The 16,512-nt window shown below is 38.2% G+C and overlaps 1 protein-coding gene across 8 annotated transcripts in view; it reads right to left on the bottom strand.

Annotated features, from left to right (window-relative positions):
* Positions 1–768: 768 nt before the first annotated feature.
* Positions 769–16,512, bottom strand: part of Frrs1 (ferric chelate reductase 1) — a 55,224-nt gene continuing 39,480 nt past the window's right edge. For 4 of the 8 annotated variants that reach the window (XM_010639051.3, XM_010639052.3, XM_010639053.3 and 1 more), the window contains 8 exons: positions 10,049–10,162; positions 7,621–7,736; positions 5,441–5,527; positions 3,455–3,552; positions 3,150–3,208; positions 2,242–2,385; positions 1,010–1,071; positions 769–932 (listed from right to left, as the gene is read on the bottom strand). In XM_010639051.3, coding sequence (XP_010637353.1) covers positions 840–932; positions 1,010–1,071; positions 2,242–2,385; positions 3,150–3,208; positions 3,455–3,552; positions 5,441–5,527; positions 7,621–7,736; positions 10,049–10,162 — 773 coding nt within the window. In that variant the 3' untranslated portion in view covers positions 769–839. The remainder of the gene's footprint in view (positions 933–1,009; positions 1,072–2,241; positions 2,386–3,149; positions 3,209–3,454; positions 3,553–5,440; positions 5,528–7,620; positions 7,737–10,048; positions 10,163–16,512) is intronic. The other 4 variants (XM_010639050.3, XM_010639046.3, XM_010639049.3 and 1 more) reach the window with 1 other exon arrangement.

Consider the following 16,512-nt stretch of genomic DNA (forward strand, 5'->3'; position numbering starts at 1 on the left):
AAGACCTATTATGTAAAGGTACAGAATCCCAATGATGAATGTAATTGTATTGTACACCTAGATTGTACCAATAACCTCAATAAAAAGAAAAAATTAATTAATTAATTAATTAAATAAAAATAAAAAATGCCTACTTGCATTTCACTGCTAACAAAGAAATTATAATACTAACAATATGTAAATGTTAATGAAATCTACAGTGGAGTCAGTCCCACCTCTACCTTGCACAAGACAAGTATTGATATACAGAGCAAATAACATGTCCCAGAAACATAGCTTCTTTTTGAAAAAATCCAAAGACGAGATGAATTAGTAAAAATAAACATTCTCTTTAGAGCACCAAAGCAGCTTTGTAGTCCAAAATATTTTACCTTCAGACAATCTCCTTGGTAAGCATCTGTTTTGTTTGTCCAGGTCATTCTTATCATTCTTGTTTATCCCCCCACTTTTTTTTTCTAGTACTGGAGATCGAACTCAGGACCTTGTGTTTATGAGGAAGGCACGGTACCACTGAGCTGAATCCTTGGCCCCTCTTGTTTATTCTTTTGAATGCTAACATTCTTAAAATCTTGGCAAGGAATATCTGAGAGTCATTTCTGCTCAAGTACAACATTGCCTTTAAATGCAGAGTTACATACAGGGTCTCACAACAGTTTACAGTCTAAATGACCCTACTGAATTTTAATCTCTAAAGACTACACATCAGAATTCCTCTGTAAACACAAACTTGGTCTTCCAAATTGGAACTCATGAACATACTCCAGACAATTAGTACAAACTTCAAGTTTATTTGATTTGATGATAATTATCACAGGACCACGAAAATAGTCTTTACTTGTTCATAGGTGGCTGATCGCAGATAAGAATATAATAAGAAAAGTCATATTTCCACAAACATAAACTGCCAACACCATCTTTTTAAAAGTATGGCCCTGAAAGAAAAATTGAGATATAAAGCAAAGCACCAAGATTAAAATCTATGTCAATAAATAAGAAAACAAAGACTTACCTCTACTTCAGATACAGTGAGTGACTGAAGGATCTGAATTCTATCGTCATCCAATATTTCGACTGTCAAGAACAACATAAATTTGTAAGGACACTGTTAGGCAGGTAAACTTTCAAAAAATAAAATAAAATAAAACCTGATTCCAACTGTTCACCAGTTCCAGGGGGTAAGTCCTCCATTTCAAACTACGAAATGTCACAAAACCTCCTGAATATTTAATTAAGGCTTTCACAAATTGAGACAAGTTGACCATGAACACATTTGTTAAAAGGACTTTTAAAAAGCTGTCTTCTAGGAAATAAACACTATGCCAAAATCTTAGCACTCGAAGCTTTTGAAAACAAAATTTTTTTGCTTTCTTAATTAACAGGTAAAATTGTATATACTTACGGTATACTACATGATGTTCTTATATGTACACTGTGGAATGACTAAAGCAAGCCAACGTATAACAATTCAAGTTTTAAGTACATATGTATTTTAAACAGTTAGCCATAATTCAGTGGCCACCAGAAGTCCCGTGTGTATAACCCAGCTAAGAACCAAAAGTGGCAGACAGATGTTTACTAATTGGCTCCTAAAAGGCCCAGGCTCCTAGATTCACAACACGAACAACAGAGTTTCTGTTTTTAGAAGGTCACTAATATCGGGGGCTGAGAATAAGATGGGACACAGAAGACACCGAGCCTAGGATGTAATGAGTTCTTCACCTGTGGCTATAGATAACTTGACGGCCTAGCAGTAAAGCCAAACCAGACCTAACCACTAGACAGCACCAGCAAAGTGGGTCCTATCTCGCTACGTGTTCAAGGACACTGCACTCTACAGTAGAGCACACCGTAAGTTTGTGAAACCTGGCTGCACCTCTGCCCTGTACTGACCCAGCTCTCCTATTTCTCCACCTAGGTTCCCTCAGTACCTGGCATCTGGAGTTCCCCAGTGTGTGGCTCCAGGTCAGAGCAGCGTGCAAAGTGAAAGTGCTTATAAAAAAGACTTCTCTAAAGCTAAACCCCCTTCTGTTACATTTTCCTCTCAAATTCTAATACCAATGTACGTTTTTTTTTTAAAGCAAACAATTTCCGCAACCTCTACCACTGGCTGAGTGATCACACCAGAAACTATTAATGATCTGCCACGCAACTGCCGATCACTAGCCCCAGGAAGCTAAAATTGTATTTCAGTAGTTTGTATAAAAGTGCTTCCACAAAAAAATGGTTTTTCAAGCAGTTCACCTTTTCGAGAGAGTCGGTAGGCATGTATCTCCAAAACTATCTCAGTCCCAATATGCCAGATGACAAATCCAATCATTGCATAGGTTTTCTGTGGCTCAGGAAGAGTCAATCCTGGTAAATCCATTCCTAGGAACATTGCTGCCACTAAGTGTAAAAAAAAAAAAAAATTCCCCACTGAAAGAGATAATCATGTACGTGTATATCAATTAACACATACTAAAAGTTTAAGAAATAAGATTAATATTTAAGACCAAATAATTAATTTAGTCTTTTTTATTGCGATACTATATGGATCAAATATGACCTCTGAGTTGTTAAAAGAGGCACCCAAACTTTGCAAAATGTTTTAAGTCTGCAATATAAGGGAGAAAAATATGGAAACCAACGCTGATTGTGCTCTCTCTTCCTTGTTGAGCCGCACAGGCTACAGAAAGGTTAGGGTCACAGACACTTGTCTTGGGGTTCACCATACAAAGAATCAAAAGATATTAAATAATCATACTTGCGATTAGCAAACCACATCTTCTGAAGGTACAAGCCCTATGGAAATGACCTGGGATGGGGGGGTGGACCCCACAACCTCCCAACCCGATCACAAAATGACCCTCAATTAGAGCTGCTCAAATATTTGATATCGGCATAGTATATTCTGCTGGCAAAGACAAATGCTTGAAAAAAAAGAGAAGTCTTAAAAAAATTTTTCGTCATTTTTAAAAACTTAAACCTGAAATGAGTACTTAAATTGTTATCTGCAAAAATTACTTTCTGGATTTCAATGTTTAAGGCTGATTTCTCCTCAACAACCAACTACTCCAATTACTAATGTATCTAAAAATCATTTAAACCAGATTACAACTTACAGTGCAAGCAACCAGCAATTATAAGTAAATGGCATCACAATTACTTACCTGCTATTATTCTAGCAGCTGTTCCCACACTCCAGTGAGTCCAGTTAAATATTTGCCTTCTACCAAAATAAAGGATCAATCAATATTTCCAATATTGATGGAAGGACAAGGAAATAAAAAACAGGTGATTTCCCTTATTGCCTAGGAATTAGATATCCGAAATACGCTTCGAAGCCTTTCAAAGTAAATACCATAGTTTATTTTTTTTAACTTTATAAGCTGATAATTGTTTCCACTTGAAAGGCGATTTGTTTGCCAACTAATGCTATCCACACTGAGAGCAAGTAGATCAGAGCTGTAAGTACCTTGGGTCATGGAAAGATGGCCTGAAGGCTGCCAGCAGAGGTTGCAGAACTGCCAAGGTCATCACTACACAACCAAGGTAGGGGTGGTAACCTGCATGCTGGACAAAATCATATTGTTTTAATATTCTCAGCTCTCTTATCAACTTAAATCCTCAAGTTAAAAACAATATATGCAAGCGTGTTGTTGGAGTTTTCCCATGCTCTTATACATGAACATTCAGTGACGATGATGGTGGTGGTGGTGATAGGCAACATTCACCAAGTCTCTACTTTGTAGCAGGCACGCACTTTTCATACATCGTCGCTAATGCTCACCACAATGCTTGACCGCTGGTTATCAATACCCCGATTTTCAAACAGGGGAACTGAGGCTGAGATATCAAGTACCGCCCCCAAGCCCACAGAGTGGGTACACGGCTGTGGTGGAGTCCACGTAGAGGATGCTGCCTCCCCCTCATAAGGGTGTTAAATGAGCACCAACACCACACTATTTGCAGCCCCACTGGGTCTAGTTCGGGTCCACACGTCAAGGGCAAGCATCTCAGTGCAGTGTAATCATCGGTTTAAACCTCAGTGCTTCTCTAAGCTGTGAGATCCGTATGATTCCCTGGAACTCCAGAGCTGAAAAAGAGTCTGGTTCACTCATGACCACTGTGCTGAATGAAGATTTAACTCAAGAAAGAAGAATCAACACAGAATCACAAGGATTTCTGCAACACTCCTGCCTTACTGAGGCTGGGTGCTCCTCAAAACAGCAGAGAGCTGAATCAGACCACTTTGTACAACGATTCCATTCAAACACTTGAGAGAAGGACCAAGAGGAGTCTCTACCCTGAGACATACTTCGTACCCTGAGTGGCACTATGGTCTGTTGCTCCCATAGACTATAAATCTATGACCCAGAACAGGGACACAGCTGTGTCCAGGCCAAGGGAGTCTTTGTAAATAAAAACTAAAGACTGACAAATGGGAGATACCAAAAACAACTTTCAAATCACAGACTCAAGTTATACAAGGATAAAATTATAACTCAGATTTTGGAGATATAAAAGGGTAGTCCCACTTAATTTAAAAAAAAACAGCAAGCAACAACAAAATTCTTAAAAAGACTTAGAATGTTCAGGGAACTACCCTAAGTGCTTTCAATTTATTCACTCCCAGTCCTCACAGAAAGTGTGTGACAGAGAAATACACAATCACCATCTCACAGATGGGTAAACTGAGGGACAGAGAAGTTACACAACCTGCCCAAAGGTATCTAAAATAATATGTGATGATGGCAGGATTGGAACCCAAGTCATCTGGCTATAGAAGAATGCATTTAACTTCTGCACAGCCAGCCCCCCATATCTGTGAGTGCTGCTTCGGACAGCAGGACTGAGAGAGATGATGAGGAACTCCATTTTGGACATGCTAAATTTGACATGTCCTAGCAATGCCAGCAGAAGTCCTGAGCTCTGCTGATGATAAATCTGTGAGCCAAGGGAGAGATCTGCCTAAAGATAAATCCCTGGGAATAGCCCCCATTTCTTCATTTGTGACAAAGTATTGTTATCAATACCGCTTTCATTTGTGATGGAAATTTGATAAGTCATATAAAGCCGTTCCAACAGCTGGTCACATGATAGGAACGGAATTTATGTGACCTTAGTAGTCATCATAGTACTAGTTAGAGGAAACCACTTATATTATTCATGTTCCTTAGATATCATACTTTGAACTTTAGCTACTCTATAATGCAAAAACTCACTAAAACTACAGTATACATATTTGATGCAAATTTTTTAAAAATATTGCACTTCCCAAGAAAATGTGCTTGATATCACTCCATCCCTGACCCCTAACCTTATGAAATTCTCATCAGATAACTCAAAATAGAAAGGACACAGACAAATGTCTTTTTACCCATCATTTGAGCACAAAATAGAATTTGCTCTGACATCAAAATAGCTTGTATCAGAAACATCCTCTTTGAGATATACTCACCCAACTCCAGCCTCCTCTGTATATAAAAGGCATAACAAAAGCAATGCAGGTGAGCACAGATGTGGTGACCATGAGCATCCGGTGCAGCTGCAAGGTGACATGACACAATGACATGGCAGATAACCGCGCAGGAGAAAGAGCTGGTGTTACAAGGGACAGATCACGGGGGGCACGTCACTGAGGCCTGCATCCACCTGACATCTAATCACCTTTCACTGTCAGTGAAAATGAAAGGTTTATATGCATTAAACTTTAAAGAACACTCAACGCTTCCCTCCCCATCGCTCAAAAATATTTCCTAAGACTTCTTTCCGACAGAGGAGCAGGAATGGCTGTTTCTCCCATGAAGCACACTGACTTGCCAAGGCCTTCATTTCCTCCCAAGATATTTATGGAGGTTCACCGCCAAGGTCTGTGCTACAACAGGTGCAAAGAGATGGAAGGCAACAGCAAATGCTGCCTCTTAAGGAGCTTGGGATATAACTGAGCAAATGAGCAAAAATATATGAAACATATAATTTATTATACAAATCAAGAGATATGATGAGTGAAATAGGCACTATACTTGATTATGCCTTAGATAACTGGTACAAACCAAAACTATTCAGGCAAAGAGGATATATACCCACCCTACATGTAAATGTCACCACACACACACACACACACATACAGCGCTTTTAAAGATAGTGGAGGATTTGAATTATGAGGAAACATATGTGGTGTGATCAAAAAATATTATGGGAAGTTTATTTTTCTATTACAGTAAAAGACACATTGCCATTAATCTCCTAAAACTCTACCACTCTCTCCAAACACACTAATTTCACCCCTCTTGTCACTTCCTGCCAGTTGGGAAAGTCCTCATATGAGTGTCTTTACAAGGTGTGGCCAAAAAAATCTGCGAACGTTGCTGCCTAGTACCATCCAATGAAAATGCAGCTTTGTAAAAACATTACAGTGCCTCTTCATTCACCTTGCTCAGCAAATCTGGCACAGAGCGACTTCCAGCTCTTTCACAAATTCGAAATGACCATGAATGGGAAAGGTTTCGAAATGATTTGGGACACTGCCACAGCCACAATGCAACTAAAGATACTCGGGCAAGAGGACTCCCAGAACTGCTTCAGAAAGTGGCCAGAATCGTGGGGTAAGTGTGCTTGCAGCGAGGGGATCTTGAGGGTGACTGACGGCAAGGTGTCTTTTCCCAAAATAAACTGTTTTTCATACAAACCTTCATTCGTTGTATTTTTTTATTATACCTCATAGAGTCTCCCAGTTAGGAACACCCACAGGAGTAGACTGGAGGAGAGACAGAAAAAGTGAGAGAGTGCAAGTGGGAAAGAGCACACCCAGAAAAGCAGAGCAGTAGCTAGCAGGAGCCAGGCATCCGGCACTAGGGAGAACAAATAAAACAACCCCGCCAGCCAACAATGAGAAATGAGGTCAGATAGGAGAAAGCTCCAACACTAAAAGTTTATGTGAAGCGTGAAGAATATCCCCTGATAACGTCTAAACTGTTCTACCAGCAGTATTTTTCCCACAAGCAGGTAAATCCTTTCTAACTCAACACATACCCATTGGTCTTCCACTGTACGTGCAAACACTGACAGGCCACACAACCCATGAAAGGTAAGCTTGTCTTGCTCTATATTATTTATGACTCTTGCTTATACTGCCATTAGAAAACTGTCTCCTAATCCCATGGAAAGAGACAACACAAAGGACACTTCTAGTATCTCTTCCCACTGACTCAGGAGATAGATGGTACTGACTGCCAAGTGAGGGACAGCCCCATCTGCATGGCCCCTAACCGGAGGACCGAATCCTGCTCGGATGGGCAGGAAGCACCACTGCCTCTTTCTTCTGCACTCCAGGCCTCCCTGACTCATCTCCACTCAGAGTGCTGGTGAATGCTGTTCTCACAGGTCTACACACAAACAGGTGTCAGGAGGGGGCATGTGTGGGTGCCACTGGCCATGATGCAAAGGGAGACCCGTGGCCCTGACATTCTCGAATCCGACCTGCCTCTCTATCAAGTACCTTATGTCTACTCTCAATTAATTAGGAGACAAGACAGGGGGAGGATCTAAAACCTACAGCCATAAAGGAAAAAAGCCCACATAGTTTATGTTGAAAACTGCATTCAGTTTTGTTTTATTTTGTTTTTCTCCATTACCTACCTGAAACCAGACTGCTTCACCAAAGAAGAAAGCTTTCGCCCACACAGGTCTGAAGAACCGGGCAATCAGCACACCGATGCTAACAGTACTCATCCATGCCACAAACATTAAGGCACCTGCAGGTCAGAAAAATACAGCGACTGACATCACAAACTAATGAAGCTGTTTCTTAAATGATAAGGCCAAATACTTGGAAAATAAAAAAATAGCTAGCAAAATACATTTAATATACATAAGTTGACCTAACAAGACCCTATGCACCAGAGATTTTACCCAGCATCACTCCTCCAAGCAGCCAACACTTCCATGGCTCTGTTACACAGTAAGTGCTTAAGATACTTGATCTTTACAACAACCTATGAGGCATTTACAACTATTATTCCAGTTTTGCTGTGTGGGAAAACTAAGGCAAACCAAACAGCTTGCCCAAGTTTACAACATCATGATTAAAATACAATCTGGCTTCAGAAACTGAACCAACACAGTAAAAAGATAATCTACAGAATGAGAACAAAAACTGCGTCAGCTCTTCCTTCAACAGAGGACTAGTATTTAGAATATAGGAAGAACTCAAAAAAAATTAGACATTCCCAAATGTAAAGGTGTAATTTAAAAGTGGGCAACTGAAATGAACAGACACTTCTTAGAAACAGTGTAAATGGCCAAGAGATACATGAAACAATGTCCAGTATCTCTAGCCATTATACAAAAGCAAATTAAAACAACACTGAGATTCCATCTTACTCCAGAAAGAATGGCTGTCCTACAGAAATCAAATAATGACAAGTGCTGGTAAGGCTGTGGGGGAAAGAATCTACATTGTTGGCAGGGAATATAAACTAACACAACCACTATGAAAATCATTACGGAGATCTCTCAAAAAACTAAAACTAGAAAATCCCTTCTAGATATCTTCCTGTATGGGTTAAAGACATCATATTACAGTGATACATGCATATCTATGTTTATAGCAGAACAACTCACGACATAATACTGGAAATGGCCTACACACCCACTGACAGATGTATGAGTGAAGAAAATGTAGTATTTATACACAATGGAGTACTACTCTGCTATAAAAAGGATACATTTGAATCATTTGCAGGAAAATGGATGCCCCTTGAGATTATAATGTTAAGTGAAGTAAATCAGACACACAAGTTTAAACTTTGCATGGTTTTTCTTGTACGAGAAGCCCAAAGATAAATAAAGAACAAAATAAGAGATAATAGGGAAATGGGGAGACAGATCTTTTTCAAATGGGAAGGGGATCAACAGATGAAGGACAGGAAGAGGGAAATACTAATAAAAATTAAAACTTTAAAAAACAAAGAAAGAAACTGTGCTCTCAACCTTCACATCGATACAGCTTGTCTGCAGTCATTTCAGAATCTTCCCACATTTCACTCCAGAAAACAAAAACAAATAGGCAAATAAGTTCCAAGCCCACTGCCTAACTGGAGGCACAACAATTAACAAGAATATCAAATTAGCAACAATTAGGCAAATGTCAAGCTTCGCTGTGGTGACACAGATGGCGACTCTACCATAATGGATAACTCTGGAGATACAAAATTAATACAGCAAATAAGGAAAGCTCGCCCAAAATTCTAACGTCTCCTAAGACTGTATTTTCCTACTTTAAAATCCTATCTTTTCAACGAGAAGCCAGGCTTCTTAGAGGGAATCAGCTTTGAGGAGATGTCTGTTGGCCGCTCTCCTCCAACGTGGCGCCACTCCTCGTTTTCACGTGTGACAGCTGAGCATTTCTCTGAGTACTTTGTATACCTTCGGATCACTGTACGTTGATCAGTTCTTCATCAATGAAACCATATCTTAAAACTGTACTACTCTTATATAATAAAACCACAGACCATTCTATTATCAACATTTATTTCAAAAAACAGCAACAATTAAGGTCTCCTGCAAAGTAATTCACCCAGGGATAGTCGACCCAGAAACAACCAGATACTTTTTTTTAAAAAAATGACTGATATCTTAAAAGCTTCATTGGCAATTTTAATGTGCAGTCAATATTAAAAACCACTGAATTAGGCTTATTAAAAACTCCCATTTTTAATAAGAAATAGAAAAAAAAAAGATAGATGATCTACTTATCTACTTGCAAATGGTACTGTTTCAACTTTAAAGACTGATACAAATGTGCTCTATTCTGCTGGCAACATTCCTAATCCAGCCAGTGCTGAGTCTTCAAAAGAATTTATGCTGCCGGGCGTGGTGGTGCACTTCTGTAATCCCAGCATTCTGGAGGTTGAGACAGGAGGATCGCTGTGTTCAAGACCAGCCTGAGCTACACAGTGAGTTCCAGGGCAGTCTCAACTACATAGTGAGACCCTGTCTCAAAAAATCAAAAAAAAAAAAAAAATTTATTCCACCACACAGTGATTTTTCTACACATGCAACTTACCATGAACCTTCAAAAGGAGTGAGGAGCGAGATCCTCCTACATCCTTTGGAGAGTCTGTCACATTATGTTTTTCATGTGTAATCAAAGGCTGCTGAGAGTGCCTATAAATTCGACCTGAAAGTGGAAAAACAAAATTAAAGATGATAGAAAAAAATTACTTCCTCAGGAGAGGAAAAACTTGAGAGATAGGCATAAATTGGAAGGAAAATTTCTAAAGATAACAAAAATTAATTCTCAACAAAGCATAAGCAAAAGTAACATAAAGATATTTGCAAAGGCACAAAGCTTTCTTGACAAAAGTTAAAGAAATAACCAACAAAGAAGAATCAAAATAAGAATAAGGAAAGAAGAAAATAGTAAAAGAACTGGTGGCAAGAAATGGGCTAAATAAGAAGTCAGATCAATTACTGATGTGGTCAAAAATCACTGAAAATGTCAGATGTAACTTTTTTTTTTAGACAGGGTCTAATTCAGACTGGCCTTGAACTCACTAAGAAGCCCAGGCTGGCCTTGAACTTAGGGTGATCTTCCTGCCTCAAGTCACATATAATCTTGAAGGAGAATACATATTTTTTTAAAAACACACAAACCATCAACTATTACCTGCATCTAAAATCCTAAAACAAACTAACAAAAATTGGGGCTGGGATGTGGTAGCACATGCCTATAGTCCCAGCACTCAGGAGGCTGAGGCAGGAGAATCACCAGGAGTTCAAGGCTAATTTAGGCTGCATAGTGAGTTCAAGGTCAGCCTGGACTACTTAGCAAGATTTTGTTTCAAAAAAAGAAGGTCTGGAAGAAGAGAGTGAGGAGAGAAAGGAAAGCATTTTGATGAATATGGTATTTGGTATGTGTTCAATTCAATTGAGTTTAACAAATCAAAATTCCAAATAATTATGACATAAACAAACTGAAGATGTATTATTATTTGTTATTATTATTTTTGTTCTTAAAATTAAACCTGAGAATTTTTAAAATTATTCCATGGGAAGGGTGTTCATTCTAGGATTTTATACTACAGAAATAATAATTTTTTAACCAAAGATATATGTACATGAATGTTCACAGCAACTCTTTTATATCATAAAGAAAATATAAACAAACTAAATGTCTATCATGAGGAGAATGATACAGGAAACATATTTTCAGCATACTATACAATTATAAAAGTAATTTAAAATTTTGATATGTGAGATAATCTATAAATCTTTGTCTCAAATTATAAATATTAAGACAACAGGCTATATCTTAATAATTTCCAAAAGTACATAATTATACAAGAAACAGGTTACATTATTTCTTCTAAAGGCAGCTAAAGTAAAACAGAACAACTAAAAACTAGAGGGAAATCATCTACATAGATATTTATACTACTCTTTTGAAGAATCTTTGCGTTAAATAGGAATGCAGAAGTAAAATCACAAGATAGAGATGTGTTACAGTGAAGACATTTATGTGAAAACACATGGATACAAACAACGTAAAGACAAGGTACTGAGGCAATCGTTTAATTTGAGGTCCATTTAAAACAACAAAATAGAGCCTAGCAAATCAGAAAGGCCAATAAAATTGATACGCATTTTTGGAAATTCTGATCACAGGATAAAAGGAAATATCAAAAACAGTGTTTGAAATTAACAAGGTGACACAGCTGCTAATGAAGAAGATATTCTTAAAATTATAAGAAAACACTTTAAATCAGCTTAAAGAATCTCAATCTTCCAAACTATACAATTTCAAGTAAGCCAAAAATTTCAAACACTAAATGAAATGGATGAACTTCTGGGAAAATACAAAAGTACAAAATTTGACCGATGAAGTAGTAGGTCTGGAAAGTAAGGACAGCCAAATTTTTGTTATAGTTAGTGAAATATTTCCACCCTACAATTAGAACATTCAATGTGAGTTCTACCATAACATCAGGAAACTGTTTGTAACTTTAAAACTTTTCATTTTATTTAAACTCTTCTAGAGTTCATCTTATGAAGTTAGCAATATACTGAAATCAAACTGTTACGTATACATCCACATGATCACACACATATATATATATACACAGGCACACAACAAGCATGGACCAAGGCCACTTACGAATACAGATAAAAAAGCTTAAGTAAAATATTAATGAGTAAAAGTTGTCTCTTCTTTTTTGTTGTTGTTGTTTGTTTGTTTGTTTGTTTTTCAGTACCAGGGATCAAACTCAGGAACTTGCCCTTGTGAGGCAGGCTTGCCACCACTGAGCTAAATCCCCAGGCCAGTTGTCTCTTAAAAGAATAAAAAAAATGACCCAGTAAGGTTTATCTCAGGACTATGAGGATGATTCACCATTTGGAAATCTGTAAAAGTAATAATAAAATATCTCAATGGCTGCCCAAAAGACATTAAAGAAAAGCCAGCACTCTGGTATGATATGTGTGCTTTGTTGTTGTTGTTTTGTTTTGTTTTGTTTGTACTGAGCTAAATCCCCTGCCCCTTTTCTTTTTAATTTTGAGACAGGGTCTCATTAGCTCACTAAATTGCCCAGGCTGGGCTCAAACTTACAATCTTTCTGCCTCAGCCTCCCACACTGCTGAGAATACAGGCATAAGTAGATAAGAACTCATAACAAAGTTAGGGATTGAAGAACACGCATCCTCAACACAATAGAGGATAAAAGATATCCACCAGAAAAACACAATACATATGATAGGTAGCATTGAATATGAGAAATATCTGCATCAAAATCAAGAACAACACAAAATGCTAACCACACTGCCTCTCCACATCATACTGGGAAAGGACGCAGAGAGAAAAGAAAGAAAACACAGGCTAACTGCACAGGATATGCTATTTATCTAGAAAATACAAGATAAGTGACTGGAAAACTAGGTGGATCAATTCAAGATAAATTATCAAAAACTCATAACTTTTTCGTGCAACAACAAATATATAAAATAGATTTTTAAAAATCCCATTTACACTAGTTTGCTTTTAAAAAATTATACCTAAGAATAAGGAAATTTTAAAAAATATAGAAATCCTTTAGAAAATGAGAAGAAAACTAAAATTTCACTGAAAGACACATATGCAAGAATCTGAATAAATGGAATATCTTAATATATTTTTGGATAAGAAGACTATTGCCAAAAGTTATTCTCCTAAATTAATCTAAAATTTCATTACAATTTCCATTTCAACCCCCAAAAGATTTTTTTCATAGAATCTGACAAATCATTTTTAAAGTTGATCTAGAAGAACAGATTTGAAACAAAGGCAAGAGCTGATGAAAGGAATCACATTCAGTCAAAATTCACAACCTGTTATAAAGCTATAGTAATTCCAACAAGAGCAGGAATAGACAAACAAATCAATGGGAGAACAGGCAAATTAGAAATAGTTCGATTTTTGGGGTAGATTTTTAGTGTATAATTAAAGAAGCTTTTGAAGCAATGGAGGAAAAAAATTGATTATTCAAAAATGATGTCAGAACACCAGGCTTGTTATAACAAAGAGGTTCAAAGATTAAGCAGAAATGAGAAGAGCTTTATGTAATGATTACCTACAAGAGAGAGTGTCAAGAACAAAAGAGGTAATAACTGTCAGGAGCTACAAAAATGACAGAAAGAAAATGATAAAGAAAGCTATCAGAAATGACAAGGCGCTAAGGAAGTTAAAAATCCTGCATTAGTAGGAGTTGTAGTGATAAAAAAAGAGATTATATTACAATAAGCACAAGAGGCAAGTCATTGAAGACACGTTTTTACACTCTCAACTGTGGTCGGGCTCCTCCAGGTGTGTAGGGGTGGGAATTTTTTACAAAGTAATGCATCAGCCTCTGTGTACGCGTGCGTTGTTCTGATGTAACTGTAACACAAATCATACCCAACCAGACAGTAGAACGTTAACGTATACCCAATCAGACTATATAATGTCAGTGTACACCCATATAAGGGAGACAGACACAAAAACTGCATGAAAGGGTGCAACTATGCCATGTTGGATACCAATCCACCGAGTCAGTGCCCTCCCGAATAAAGCTGCCTCCTAGGAAAAAGGCCTCAGTGTCCATCTCTCTCCATGAAAATCCTGCAGCAGAATCACTGTAGAGCCACAGACAAAGCCTGAACGTAACCCTCATGGAAACAAAGCCCATTACAATTTGAATTACACAGTGTGGCACCATTATACCTCTGCGGTTCTGTTCTCAGGGAGGTTGAGCTTAGAGCAAGAGTCCACGCTAGCATGTGACTTACAGCATTCTAATATTGCTTCAATACCTGGTCATGTGAATAACAAGGGGTACTTCATTAATTATTTAAATGGTAGATTTAATTGTGAATTATTTATTTGCCCAAGTGAATTCTACCTTTCCACTGAACACTCAGCATTTCAAAACTTCATCTCAGGATCGAACGATGTCAGCATTCTGAGGAAGATAGCACTCTTTGAAAGGCTCTAAATGGCTAGATCTTGACAAGGTTTTACTGAAACCAGGTAACTTTTACATGTATATGGGTTACAAAGATTATATGATTGCTTTGAAAAATGCTTTAAACCTTATAAAGTTTCACTGCTTTTAAGCAGAGTTCAACTTATAAATGATCCACATACATACAATTCAGTGATAGAACCAATGATTTATGCTGCAATTTTATTTTCCAGTTCAAAGAAACTTCAAAATGAATTCCCTGGGGCAACAATCTCCATTTCTGTTTCTTGAGGGGTTTGTTTTATTTGCTTCGAAAACCACCAGTTCAAAAAATTAAGCATGTGCCACCAATATGTTTTCTTTTTGTCAATAAACATCTTCATGTTAATAAACATACTCGTTCATGTTTTGATATATCATATATAGGGCAAAATAAGAGAAACTTTTAAATGAGATAAAATAAATATAAAAAGAAAGTTCTAGTATTATTCTGTTTATCCCCTGGACTGCCTTCAGATGTGTACACGTAGGAAGCGAAAACACTTTCTACCAATTCCAGCACACAAGTGATCAGCAAGGACGCTAGCACTACAGATCCCAATCACCTCCAAGAGTCTGAGTGGAGACGGATCCAGGAATCTGCACCTTAACAAGCACCCCAGGGGTTCTACGTCAGAAGAAATACCCACCAAAACATGACAGAGAGCTTCCCCGCCATGCTGTCAGCAGACCAACACCAGCAGGAAGACAGATGACCCCCAACTCTTTACATACCACAGCATCATCCCTTCGCTAGGACTTCCTTAAAGAAAACTATTAGAACTATCACTTAAAACACTATTGCTGCCAGAAAATACACAATGCTGAGCTATGAAGAAATTTTTTGGCATTGCCTTACACCACACAAGCGCATGCAATTTACTAGACAACAGAATTCTTCCACTTAAATGGGACTGCTTTTCTTTGGAACTGTATTTTTTTTTTTTTTTTGAGTGCACAACTTTAAAAAGTATGCACACAGAGCTGCCTGCGTGTCTGAGATCATCCGGCGGGTGCGCGACCTCCCGGACTGCGGGACATCAGACCCAGTAAGGAAGGTAGCCGCGCGGGCACCCTTGAAACACCCCCACGATCTCCCCCGCCCCGTTCTCAAACCTCCCGATTGGGCCAGTCCTTAGATCAACTCTGCAGAGCCATAGGTTCTCATGAAGGGTACTTTTCTGAGCTCCCAACCTTGAACATCTTTACAGGGGAAACCTGTAATAGAACTGAGTGGAGTTCAACCCTGAGGGTAGGGCAACTCAAGTTAGGCCTTGTGGACTGTGTTCAGTCTCAGTCATGGGGAACTGCCATTCGCTAGCTGAGACCAGGGGATTTGGTTACTGTGTTCAGTCAGTCATGGGGAACTGCCATTCGCTAGCTGAGACCAGGGGATTTGGTTCTGCATATGGCTGTACATGTGGTATAATATGAGAACAGAGACAGTCTGAAAGAGGCCCTTCAAATTCTTTTTTTTCTATCTCTCCTTTTTTTCTTCCTCATTCCACCCTAAAATTTCTTTCTTTTTTCTGTCCTCTCTCTCCAACTCAGTCTCTTGCTCCACCATATTATCCCTCATCTCCCTTTTTATTCCGGCTTCTGCCCTAACTCAGACTCCTTCTTTTATTATTTTTTCCTCTTTAGGAGGGGTTTCTCTTTATGTTCTTTTCTCCAGTCATTTTACCTCACTCATGGCTCTGTACCTTCAAGGGAAGGCAAGCGCCTGTTATTGTTAAGGGGATATATTCTTGTCCTTATTCCTGTACTCTCTCTATCCCCCCTGAAGTTAATAGCTTTGCAAAGATAGTAAGGTAATTCTACATCCTCTGGATTCACTTCAAACATGCTCCAATTCTTTCACTTATCTAATCCTCTCGTTCTAAGTCTAAACCCCCATCCTAAATGGTAAAGATGCTATATTGAAAAGCATATTCACTGCAAACATATTATGGGCTGCTTCTTGAAATTAATTTAATTCACATGAGTTAAAAGTGATACATTAATGACTACCACAAGT

Source organism: Fukomys damarensis, unplaced genomic scaffold (assembly GCF_012274545.1).
Source record: "Fukomys damarensis isolate Sample0158 unplaced genomic scaffold, DMR_v1.0_HiC HiC_scaffold_33, whole genome shotgun sequence".
NCBI lineage: Eukaryota > Metazoa > Chordata > Mammalia > Rodentia > Bathyergidae > Fukomys > Fukomys damarensis.